The following is a 12,629-nucleotide window of genomic DNA, read 5'->3' on the forward strand; positions in this document are numbered from 1 at the left end:
GGTTCAACAAATTAAACTTGTTAAAAGGTTTTATATAACACTTCTTTGTAATGGGCTAGTTTTGGGCATTTGTTATATTTGATATATAAAAACTGTAACAATCACATAGTTGATTCTTATTTTCTGTTTGGGAAAATTTGCCATTAAAGACGAATGAGAGAAGTTGAAGTCTATAGACTAAAATATTGTTTTTCAGTTGCTTAGTCATGGTCATCGGTGTTTGTCTCGCCTTTAGGTGTTTAAATTCTTAGATATAATTGGTTTTTGGGGTATATTGACTAGATTAAAATTTAACATATTCAAGTGAAATTCTTCTCATTGCAAGCATTTTTAGTAGTTTCTAAGTTAGTCTATTCATCAGCACAATAAATCAGTTTGTTTATTTAGACGTAGACGAAATTATTCTCATAGCAAGCATTTTTAGTAGTTTCTAAGTTAGTCAATTCATCAGCACAATAAATCAGTTTGTTTATTTAGATGTTAATGAAACATTTGTATAGCGTAGGTTAGACACAAATAGAAGATAGATGCTGAAAAAACAGCAAAGAAAATAATAAAACTAAATGTAAGTTTTAAGAAATAAACTCACTCATCTTGTGAATGTAATGGCTCATGAGAGGGTACTGAACAATGTTTCATTTGTATGCACCTTCAAAATCATGATATATTCTTATAAGACTATTTGATTATAAAAATGAGTCCCCAAAGCATAATAGCATTGACTATGTGTGTGTGAACTTCCTTTTTATCTCCATTACGTTCTTTAACATGTATCACTCCGATAAGATTTAAGTCAAAATATCACGTTATGGATCTCATTTAAATATATATATATATATATATTTATTTAACAAAAAGAACATGATCAAAAAGAGGATTTAGATAACATTTACAAAACGATCTAGGTTCATACTGTTAGACATATTATGAAAACCTAAAAGACCTTGTTTGAACAAGTGTCAAACCTACAAATTTTAGCAAAAAAAAAAAAAAAAAAACAAGTGTCAAACCTTTATTTTCCTTAAACAAGCTCTAAAACATCCACATCACAACTTGGTTCCCGACTCCAGAGATCCATCGTCGACTTCTTCTTACAAGTTGCAATATAAAACAAAAGCCTGAAAGTTAAATCGGTAAACCCTAAAGGAAAACAAAGACACAGAAAACATCAATCCTCCACATCACTTTGATGTCGTATTTGTTTATAAGCTTCGCTTACAAGTCACCGAGGTATGTCAATTTCATCTCCTCGTTGATTGGGTCTTCATCATCAAGATATCAACCTCTTTCTTCATCATAGGATATGACTCTCTCACTGTTTATAAAGAAAAGTTTCTAGTGGTTCGAGGAATCAAACATGTGAAGCTTCCATAAAAAGCAAGACGAGTTAGACAAAGAAGAAGATGCTGATCTTTCTAAATCCAATGGACATCATTATGAGACTAATTAATCACATAAAATGCGTGTGTTCTCTAGATATTATATGTTACAATTTCTTTTTCGCAATTAAGAAATCGTTTGTAAAACTATTAATCGGAAATAGTATTTTATTTTTTTCAATCTGAGAATGTTTTTTTCTTTTTTTTTGGAACGCAATCTGAAATTGTAATTTCCATTTTTTCTATAGGAAATTGTATGTTTGGTTAGGCTCCGCTGGGACTGTTGCTAAAAGCACAACTTCAGCTAAAAGAATAGGTGTCTTTTACAAGAAAATATAGTTTAACACAATGCACATAACCATCATGCAAACAAGACTAATAATATTTGTTATAATCTAACAAATATTCCAAAAATCACTTTTTTTTTTGATCAAAATATTCCAAAATCACTAAATTTTGTTTTTTGGCGTCCCAAAATCACTAATTAAACAGAACACGTCAATGATTTGACAGAAAAATTAAGGAGTTTGTTAAAAAAAAGGAAAGACTGCTTTACCGATGAAACACAGCGTTTTGTGATCGGTCGGAAAGCGGCTACCTTTGTTGCCTCACAGAATCTGTTCTGTTTCCTTGCAAAACTCACGATACAGACAGGCCTGGAGGAGACAGAACAAAGCCACAAAGGACAAGAGAATTGTCCATGGACGACAAGGACAGCTGCGAAGCGGACGTTTACGCGGCTGCGGAGACAGAAAAGGGCGAGAAAGTGGATCCGGAGAAGGAGCTGTGTCACGGTGACGATGATGGATTGAGTCAACTCAGAGGCGAAGAATCACTTACGGATATGGAAGGTCTACCGGTGCGAGAAACCCTAGCTAAGGATCATGTTGAAGGTAACGGGTTTATCCCCCCCCCCCCCCAACGAAGATTCTTTGTTGATTCTCTGAGGGTGTTTAATTGTTGATGAAATGATGTTTGTGTTCACCAGATGTTCGAGAAAATTCGTCGGTGGAACCAAATCGTGAAGATGTCAAGGTGAGTTGCTGAATATTTGTTCATTTCTTAGCTGAATTCTGAACACTGACGAGTTAGATTCTCTCATTGATATCTGGAGAAATTGAAGTTACCAAATCTACAAATTCACTTCACTGTACTCGATGTCATGGCCTACGCTTTGTAAACAAGGGATCAAATTGACTTGTATAATTATAGTTTGTATGACTTGTTACTACTTACTAGGCAAAGCTGCTTGAACATTGAGACTATTGGCTACTTATGAACACTGACGAGTTAGATTCTCTCATTGATGATTGGACAGGAGCAAATATCTGATTCTCGGGTGGTTAGCAACTTGTCGGTTTCTCCGGTTCTGAGGACACCGGCTCATGATGGTTATCATTGGAGAAAATATGGGCAGAAGCAGGTTAAAAGTCCCAAGGGCTCACGAAGCTACTATAGGTGTACGTATTCTGAATGCTGTGCTAAGAAAATTGAATGCTCCAACGATTCAGGAAACGTGATAGAGATTGTTAACAAAGGTTCGCATAGTCACGAACCTCTCCGGAAGAATAGCTTCTCGCCAAGAGAGACTAGAGCTGCATCAGTTATCCCGCCTGTTACGGAGGACAATACAGTAGTCCCTACCGGTTCAGCTCTGTCCATTTCAACTAAAGAAAACGTATGCCAGTCGCTAGCAATCGTTGGAGGGAAGAGAAATTGTGAGAACGAAGCTGTGGAGGAACCAGAGCCAAAACGAAGGCAAGTTCTTTATAATTTTGTTACCCTTCATATTGAGGGATAAAACTAACATACTTTCCTCTCTCCTGTGTTTCAGACTGAAGAAGAGTAACTCACAAAGTTCAGATTCTGTCTCTAAACCTGGAAAGAAACATAAAGTTGTAGTACACGCAGCTGGTGACGTCGGTATCTCTGGTGATGGATACAGATGGCGCAAATACGGGCAGAAAATGGTGAAGGGGAATCCCAATCCGAGGTATAAACCAAAACACATTACCCATTTCTTTCTAAAACGTTTTCTCTATAGATGGATGATTTGATATATTATTGTTCAAAAACATATCAGGAACTACTACAGATGTACCTCTGCTGGTTGTTCTGTCCGTAAACACATCGAGACAGCAGTAGAGAACAGAACAGCTGTCGTAATCACATACAAAGGAGTACATAACCACGACATGCCGGTGCCAAAGAAACGCCATGGTCCTCCTAGCTCAGCGCTTGTGGCTGCAGCTGCACCAACATCAATGAGAACTAGGTTAGAGGATCAGGTGAACATTCCCACCTCAGGGCAGTGCTCGGTGGGAAGAGAGAGTGAGAAGCAGAGCAGTGAAGGAGTGGATGTTGGTGGTGGTGAGAAAGTGATGGAATCAGCTCGGACTTTGCTGAGCATTGGATTCGAAATAAAGCAATGTTGATGATCCCTTGTACGTATGAGTTCAGAGTTTGATAGACTCAGTTGTTTCCTTGTTCTTGTTATTATATAATAAAACAAGTTATTTACTTATAGAGTTATAGTAATGGTTGTTTGAGCAAAAAAAAAAGAGTTATAGTAATGGTTTGAATGTTAATCTTGTTTCTTCTTATTTTGCATCATCAGTCACCTTTTTTGATCAGTTTTTTATTGGCTTTAAGTTCCATTGAAGTTCTATAATTTTCGAAATAGGATTGGAAAATACTCAATGCCTAAAATCATTCAAAAATTCAAAAAACCTTTACCAAATACTATTGGAAAGTATCTGAACTATTCATTGATAAAAAGCTATCCGAATTTTTAAAATATTTAAAATAACAATTTTTTTTATATAAATCGTTAAAATCAGCAAAAATATTTTAAATATGTGAATTAGATTAAAAAAATAGCTATTTCAGTTTTTCTGTATACTAATTCGAATTTGAGTTCATTTCATATATTTATTATCTTAAATATTTATCCATATAGTTGATCCAAGTATTTTTAAAACCGTCTGCTCAGATCGCCGGAAGTAGTTTTCAAATTTTAACGGATCTAGGGTTTCTGGATCTGAGCGTGACGGCGCATGGTTCTCTGTTTCTGGGCCTTGGTCGATCCTGCTTATGGTTTTCATCGGTGGGCGCGTGTGAGGAGTTACTCTCTCTCGGTGTAGACGCCCGAGGCTTGTTGGTTCCTGTGGCAGCGCGTATCGAGCCACGAGACTGCATCTGCGTCTCATGGTGGTCTCTGTCACCTTGTGCTTGGTTCAGAGTTTGTGGCAGCTTGCCGGTCTCGTTCTCCCCCAATAAATATGCAGCTATTCTCGGCCTGGCGAGCGTGTCCTTGCGTTGGTGATCTTCCCGGGATAGAGGTTTGAATGGTTTGTTAGCAATTTTTTTGAGACGTGTGCACCGGGAATGGCCGAAATCTACGGGATCCGGGCTCACGTTCTTCATCAATGCTATCACCCTCTCAACGGCGGCATCCTATCTTTTCAGTCAAGGCAATGCTACGTACGTGATGTAGTTTCTCTAGGTCATAGTTAGATGTGTTTCTGCATTCTGTTTTTTTGGTGTAGTGCTTAGTTTTATTACTGCAATTACGTTTCTTGTTAGTCCTTGTACTCTATCACAAATGCGAAAATGGTAAATACACTTAACTCTATACTTAAATACTTAAATATACTTAAACCAACTCTGTACATCTATCTCGGTGGATAAGTCTCTGTCTGATCTAGAGGGTCTCTACAAAAACATTTCAAGTAGACGACAACAAAAAGCCTCTCTCTAGTCTCCCATAAACCTTAAGTGTACTCGTGCTCTCAGATGGCGAGCCTCCGATGCCGCCGCGCGACGACGGTTCTCTCGATCAACCAAACGCGCTCGATCTCATCAGTTCGTCGATTAGAGCTTCCCGGGACCAGCATTACTCATGGCATCCCATCTCAGAATCGATCTCTCACTAGCGATTTGCCATGGTATCGCTCCCAAGGTCGACATTTCTCCTCGGAAACGAAGGACACCAATGAAAGCAGCGAAGGAGAAGATGATGATGATGACTACGAGGAAGTAGAGAGGGAGTATTCACCGGCGGAGAAAGTAGAGGCGGCTGCGGAGATTGGGTATAAGGTGATGGGTCCTCTTAAATCGTCGGAGAGATTATTCAAACCCTATGAGCCAGTGTTTGCCGTTGTTCAGGTTTCGTCTCTCTCTCTCTCTCTCTGGTTGAATTGAATTTCGCATTGCACACTCTCGCTGATGATGTTTGTATTGCTCTCGCTGTAGATTGGTTCGCATCAGTTCAAAGTAAGCAACGGAGACTCCATTTTCACAGAGAAGTTGAAGTTCTGTGACATCAATGATAAGGTATGCTAGCTTCTTCATGAAGATTGTTCTAACATTTGAAAGTGCATTTTTTTTTTTTATGATGTATAATTGTTGTTGAAGCTTGTCTCCTTATGTCTCTGTGGCAGTTGGTACTGACCAAGGTTCTTCTATTGGGCTCGGCAAGCCAGACGATTATTGGGAGGCCTATCTTGCCTGATGCCACTGTTCATGCTCTTGTGGAAGAGCATGTAAGTAGTCTCCTTGTCTTTCTTCGTGTTATATAATAATAATAATAATAATACTAGTGAAGCTATCTGCATAGAAGAAAGAAAGAAAATATTGTCAATTGAAAGATTATTGTGAGATTTTGCTCGTTGAATCTGGTGATTGATGAGAGAGACAAGTTCTTAGATAAAGTGTTCATCTATTTGTTTGGTGCCATATCATCTGAATGTCTTGATGTGAGGGATAGAGGATTTACTCGTGCATTAATAGTTTGTTTTCCCGGTTTATTTAGTTGAATACCTTTGTGTGAGTGACAGGCATTGGATGAGAAAGTGCTCATTTTCAAAAAGAAGCGAAGGAAGAATTACAGGAGAACCACAGGACATCGACAAGTATAATTCACAACTCCCTTATTTGCTTTGTCAGTTGCCTTTCTTCGAGCTCTTTTTCATGAAGTATATGTTTTCTTGTTTCTGATTGTTTAACGCGGTGTGTCCAGGAATTAACTAAGTTGAGAATAACGGATATACAAGGAATTGAGAAACCAGAACCGAAGATTGTCCATAAGCCTTCCAAGGCAGCTGATACTTTTTGCTTAAAGAGACGAATTGCTTTTTGCTGTTGTTTCTGATGCCCAGGAATTAACTAAGTTGCTTAAAGAGACGAATTGCTTTTTGCTGTTGTTTCTGATGCCCAATACTTTGAAGTAAGTTCACCTTTCTTTGAAGTTAGTAGAACTAGTCTCTGAAAAGACAAAAAAGGCCTTTTTGCTAGTTAGTAGTGTAATCTCTAACGTGATCTTGTTTCTACTGGAACTGCTGGCTCAGGCTTTTGATACTGTTTGTTTTTCTGTTTCAGAATTCACAAATAAAGATTTGCGGAAAATTATGCTTTTTGTTTTGTAAGATCGTGTTATATCGTTTTTTTTTTGTTGCCGGAAAATCCGTGAGCTTCATGTTATACGCTCTCTTTAAAATTAGTTATAGAAAATAAAAAAGAGTAAGAAAGGCTTCGAACCCGAGACATAAGAGTTGCTGTAAAGAAAATAAGAAGTCACACCAGACTGTACCAAACCGGAAGTGTTGTGATAAGTTTGGCTCATATAGCCAAAAGGCTTGCACCACCATACGACAATTTAACACCCTTCAAAACAAACCGGAGTTTTTCTGGTTAAAACACGATTTATATTTGTTCAAAAACCGAACCGAGATGTTTAAAAAATCTATAGAACGAGAAAGCAGAATAACGTACCAAACTGTTAACCATCGATTGCAGTAAAATGATGGCGAGTGTGGCAAGGAGTAACACCAGACCGTACCAAACCGGAAGAGGTATGATCAGTTTGGTTTAGATCATACAGTATATATGCAAATGTCCGCACCACCACCACAATTTAACAACCTCCACACCAAACCGGAGTTGTTCTTGTCAAAGACACGGTTTAATTTGTTCAGAAACCGAAGTAAACTAACAATCGAACCGAGATGTTAACTGTAAAAGACGCGACGACAAAGCTCCGCTCAAAACTATCCGACAAAATAAGAGAAAGAACCCTAATTTTTCTGTCAAATCCCCCAAAAAGGTCCGTCTCTCTTCTCTTGCTTACCTCCTCCTTCAAATTCGGATGATTCCACATTTCGAAGTTGCAGAGGATAACCGAGAGAGAGGGCTCCTCTTCCCCTTTCATGTCTTCTCAAGTCGCTGACTTTCATCATGGGTCTCAAACCCTAAGAGATTTTGTTTCCGCTATTGAATCTTCTCAAACTTCTTTCATCTCCTCTCCGTTGGATCTCTCTTTCGAGCCCTTGTATTGTATGTGCCGCCAAGCATGAGTGATAAGAAGGTAACTTTCCTGCATCTTGTCTGCATCTTGTCGTTTATCAAGTGTTTGATCTGTTCCCGACAAAAGCTGTGAACTTTAAAGAGGCAAAGGCTATACCTTTGCTTTGATATTAAAAGTTTTGATTTTTCTGTAGCTATCATCATGTTGGTTGGTACTTGTTGTTATTCTCTTCTCTGGGGCAAATGTGTGTATGCAAAGAGACTATTAATTATCTTTTCAGATTGCTTTAGTTTCTTAAATTTGTCTAGTTGATGCTATAAAAGCCATTTTATTACTTAAAAGCCTCTCTAACTGACACTTGCTTTTGTTCATGGCAGGTATTTGTGTTTGGGTCCTTTACAGAACATGAAACAAGGTCACTACTTGAGCAGAAACCCATTAACCCTCCTCAAAGTCATAAAGAAAAGTCCGTAAAGAGTATACAATTCGGCTCCTTTAATCCTGTCACCGAAAATTCTCCAGTTAACAGCGCTAATGGCGAGTTGAAGAAGGGTCAAACTGATGAGGCAGTTAAATCTCGACCCTCCAGCTCTCGTAAGGACGATACAAGTTTTCAATCTGCTCTGAGTCTGACTCAAAGGAGCCTTGATGCTTCTAGACCTTCAAGCTCTCATAAGGAAGATAAAAGTTTTCAATCTGCTGAGTCTCAAAAGAGACTTGGTGCTTCTAGACCTTCCAGCTCTGATAAGATCAATGATAATGCTGCAAAAAAACTCTCTGGAGTGCACATGGAAGAAAATGGAATTATTAAAGAGGTCTCTGAAAGAAAACCACCTCTCAACAATGGTGTGGCGGAGAAGGCAGCGGATCCTATTGGTTTGGAGAAGCTGTGTGTGTCAGATGGTGAAAGTGATTCTTTGTGTATAGCTTCTAGCTCAAAATTCCAAGCCCTGGACACTGATATTTTCTCAAATGATTCTTCATCTGGCACTACCATACCAAGAAAGAACAGTCAGATGGTTCCTACTGAATCTATTCCACCCATGAAAGATTTTACACCAAGAGGATTAATAAACGCTGGAAACTTGTGCTTCCTCAACGCGACACTGCAGGCTTTACTCTCCTGTTCTCCTTTTGTGCAGCTCCTCCAGGGAATACAACTCCAAAACATTCCAAAGGTTTTGTAACCTGCATGTTTTGCGTTAGTTCTACTTTTTGTATTCACTGTCTTATTGTGATTTTCATGTTCTGTGTTCTCAGGCTGAGTCTCCAACTTTAGCTGCATTTTCCGAGTTCATCTCTGAGTTAGATGTGGCAAGCAGTTCAAGCTTCAGAAATAACGTCGCCGTTGTTGAGTCTGGTAGACCTTTTACACCTGCCATGTTTGAAGGGGTGCTTAGAAACTTTACCCCAGATGTACTCAACAACATGTCTGGCCGCCCAAGGTCTGTAACTTTGTTACACAGTCTGAAATTTTGTTGTTCCTAACCTATTTTTATTCCAACACATTGTGTGCTTGTGTTGACGACAGGCAGGAAGATGCTCAGGAATTTTTGAGCTTTATAATGGACCAAATGCACGATGAGCTGCTGAAACTCAGGGGAGTGTCCCCCAAACTCACTGCTTCGAAGTCCTCTGTTGTTTCTTCTGCCAACGAGGATGATGAATGGGAAACAGTTGGACCCAAAAACAAATCTGCTGTCACAAGAACACAAAGCTTTGTTCCTTCCCAGCTCAGTGATATATTCGGTGGGCAGCTAAGAAGCGTAGTGAAGGCAAAAGGTATTTTGCATTCTTTGATAATTTCTGCTTTCATCAGGCACTTACTTAATGTATCGTTTCATGGAACAGGGAACAAAGATTCTGCTACTGTACAGCCATATCTCTTACTTCACCTTGATATCCACCCAGAAGCTGTTAGTACGATAGAAGATGCGTTGCATTTGTTTTCTGCCCCAGAAGATCTTGAAGGATATCGAGCTTCGGTTACTGGGAAGGTAAACTATCTTCCTCTTTCTCACTATATTGAGTAAAGGTTCCTTAATAATTTGCCTATTTGCTTGTTTCAGGCTGGTGTTGTGAGTGCTAGAAAGTCGATAAAGATACAGAAACTCTCAAAGATAATGATACTGCACCTTATGCGTTTTAGCTATGGAAACCAAGGGAGTACTAAGCTCCATAAACGTGTTCACTTTCCCCTCGATCTCAACCTAGGCCGCTACCTTCTTGTTTCTCCTTCCAAGGGGGTATGTAGTTGAAAACAAAACTGTCTTTGCTTCTCTCTTTCTATGACTTTGAACTATTATTACTTAACTCAGGTTTCTTCTTTTAGGGGTTAAAATATGAACTTGTGGCAACCATTACCCACCACGGAAGGGATCCTTCGAAAGGGCACTACACCACAGATGCTAGACGAAAGAACAATCAATGGCTTAGGTTTGATGATGCGTCTGTGACTGCCATAGGGACAAAACAGGTTTTGCATGACCAAGCTTATGTTCTGTTCTACAGACAAGTGTAAGAGAATCAAAAGCAAATCTATTTCCGTGGTCGGGGAAAAGAGAGTAACATTGTTTCTCCTTATAAAAACTTTGAAGGAGAGCAACATCTCAATAGGTAAATAGTTTTAGAGTACCTGGTTTACATGAAAGTTTTGTTTTGGTTCCTTTGAGATGGGAGTGTTTTTATTGTGATTCAAACGTTTATTATTATTACTTCATAGACTTGTATTCAGAAATTATTGATTTATGCTGCTTAGTTTCTTGTTATTGATGCTAGAACCAAATCAAAGTTGTAGCAATTAATAGATAAACTGGTTTAAAGATTTGGCTATATTAGTCTATATGATGTTTTAACAGTATGGTTGATACTCTGGATCCAATGTTTGTTAACTAAACCAGATCATGGTTTATTCAATATAGTAGGGATTACAAGAGTAGATTTAAGTGGGGACTAGTAAAGGTCCCAAGCACGAACAATGTATTCCACAAACCTTAGCTAAGTTCTGGTCCCAAGTCTCATGGCACAACGTAGCCTGCCACATAGGAACAGCAGCACATTAAAATCTTGCAATGTTTGTATTTATGTTTGTGTTTATATTAAAAAAGAGTATGAAGCTTCTTAACTAGCAATAGACTTACTTCCACACTTGGTATCATGAGCGAGAGGTTTCCCACAAAAGCCAGTGACGTGAACAACCTTATCCATGTTTATTATTTTCTGTACTTGAGGCTGTGATACTGTCACATGCGCAACGTATTGTCTGATCTCTTAACAACTCTGCAGCAGATTGCTCTTCCTGGTTGGTTTTCATGTGGAGTATTTCTTGTGGCCAAGGAGCATGCTTATCATGAGCCGCCATTGGGCACTTTACACACCGCCATTGAGTTCTTTGTTTGCAGACAAAGAGCATTCCTGCACATTGCATCCTATTAGATGACTGTGAATTATACTGCAGACTCGAACTAATCCAGTTCATTCCCCTACCTATTCACCAGTCTATTCTAACGATTAAGCATTTAATAGAAGGGACCATATAACTCCAAGTCATCAGTGCAACAATCTTACACAAAAACTCTGGGATGACGCAACAATTCATAACACAAGCACCATGTCCTATCACACAGCTCGAAATCAAGTTCATATTGCCTCTTTTCCAAGCACAATTCTCGAGATTTTCCCACAAGAAATAGATTTTTATTGTATTGTACATGCATCTTGTAAATCACCTATTGATCAAGCTGGAATAACGTGTTCCTTACTCAGCAAAGAAGGCATTCCAAGACTTCAAGTGAGCTATGCAATTGAACCTACCAGTTCCTGTCTGGTAGCAGAAGCAATGGCCTTGTTGTTAGCAGTACAACAAGTGAACCGTCTTGCATATCAAAGGGTTACATTTTTAGGTTACCGTGGCACACATCAATGAGGCAACTTCCATCATTAGATACATTCTAAGGATAGATTGTAAAAACAATTTTAGGTTCTGTCAAGTGCCTAGTAGTCTTATTGTAACTGTTGATCAATTAGCAAGAATAATTAGGTACAATAATCAAAGTTATGTAGTTACTTGGTACTAGCAATAGGTCATTGTATGAACTTTTCAATGGAAATAAATGTGAAAGGTTGACAAAAAAAGTTCTGTAAATGAAAAAAATAGTAAATGTCAAAAGTATCATCTGCACAGAAAATGTCTCAAAATCCCTAGAAACTAAAATCGATAAATATTGATATATGAAGTTGTTCTTGATGTCTCTCACGGCAATAAGCTTGTGAATGTAGACTTTGCTGAGGCGGAAAATTTCTCTTTCGTGGACTCGATGTCGCCTCAGCTGCTTGCAGCGGCTCTTCTTCAGCCACCAGCTCCTCCTCCCGCCACCGGCTCCTTCTCAGCCGACCGTGGCTTATCCTCAGCCGACCGTGGCTGATCCTTAGCCTTTTACTAGAGTTAGTAATTTTATAATTCTTTTAAAACATTCAGTGTGAAATTCAAAATTAAAATATTAAGGTCTCAGTATTTATTCAATGCAAAATTCAAAATTAAAATATTTATGTATTTTTATGTGGTATTTAGTTTAGTTTAAACGAAATTAATATATATATATATATATATATATTATCTGAATATCTATAAACTGTGACTTTCTATGACCATTTGTATCTTCTTATAACAAGAAAAATTAAATCATTGATCAAAGATTTTTAGTAAGACTTTTAATAGTTTTAGCAATTTATAGTCGTTTTAAAAAATTCAATATATAATATATACGGAAATTTAAATTTTATTTTATGATTTATATGATTATTTAATTTATTTTAATAATATAAAATTAAACAAAAATGATAGATGATACATAGATTGTTATCAGATTGTTATTATTAAAGATCAATAATTGTCTTATATATTTTAATTACATAAAATAATTCCATATATTTTATTTAAGGAAAGA

At 37.9% G+C, this 12,629-nt stretch overlaps 2 protein-coding genes and 1 pseudogene across 4 annotated transcripts; all 3 read left to right on the forward strand.

The window, feature by feature from the left end:
- Window positions 1-1,874: 1,874 nt before the first annotated feature.
- On the forward strand, window positions 1,875-3,982 carry LOC106364409 (annotated as a pseudogene).
- Window positions 3,983-5,133: 1,151 nt separating this feature from the next.
- LOC106378484 (50S ribosomal protein L21, mitochondrial-like) lies at window positions 5,134-6,805 on the forward strand. 3 transcript variants are annotated; one of them, XR_001275880.3, is made up of 6 exons: window positions 5,134-5,546; window positions 5,634-5,714; window positions 5,822-5,923; window positions 6,218-6,292; window positions 6,400-6,606; window positions 6,759-6,805. XR_001275880.3 is itself a non-coding variant. In XM_013818610.3 (5 exons), exons 1-4 carry the CDS (start codon window positions 5,175-5,177, stop codon window positions 6,296-6,298), a joined length of 636 nt encoding a protein of 211 aa, XP_013674064.1. In that variant the 5' UTR covers window positions 5,134-5,174; the 3' UTR covers window positions 6,299-6,321; window positions 6,400-6,805. The 3 variants fall into 3 exon arrangements, 2 of the variants coding, with proteins under 2 accessions (XP_013674064.1, XP_013674058.1); XM_013818610.3 differs by having other exon boundaries at window positions 6,218-6,321; window positions 6,400-6,805; XM_013818604.3 differs by having other exon boundaries at window positions 6,400-6,805.
- A 594-nt stretch (window positions 6,806-7,399) lies between these two features.
- LOC106453112 (ubiquitin carboxyl-terminal hydrolase 24-like) lies at window positions 7,400-10,451 on the forward strand. Its single transcript, XM_013895362.3, has 7 exons — window positions 7,400-7,743; window positions 8,061-8,861; window positions 8,944-9,128; window positions 9,215-9,465; window positions 9,535-9,680; window positions 9,753-9,929; window positions 10,016-10,451. The coding sequence occupies exons 1-7, from the start codon at window positions 7,729-7,731 to the stop codon at window positions 10,202-10,204; spliced, it is 1,764 nt and encodes a 587-aa protein (XP_013750816.2). The 5' UTR covers window positions 7,400-7,728; the 3' UTR covers window positions 10,205-10,451.
- The last annotated feature ends 2,178 nt before the right edge of the window (window positions 10,452-12,629 follow it).

The sequence above is a fragment of the Brassica napus genome, chromosome C3 (assembly GCF_020379485.1).
Source record: "Brassica napus cultivar Da-Ae chromosome C3, Da-Ae, whole genome shotgun sequence".
NCBI classification, from domain to species: domain Eukaryota; kingdom Viridiplantae; phylum Streptophyta; class Magnoliopsida; order Brassicales; family Brassicaceae; genus Brassica; species Brassica napus.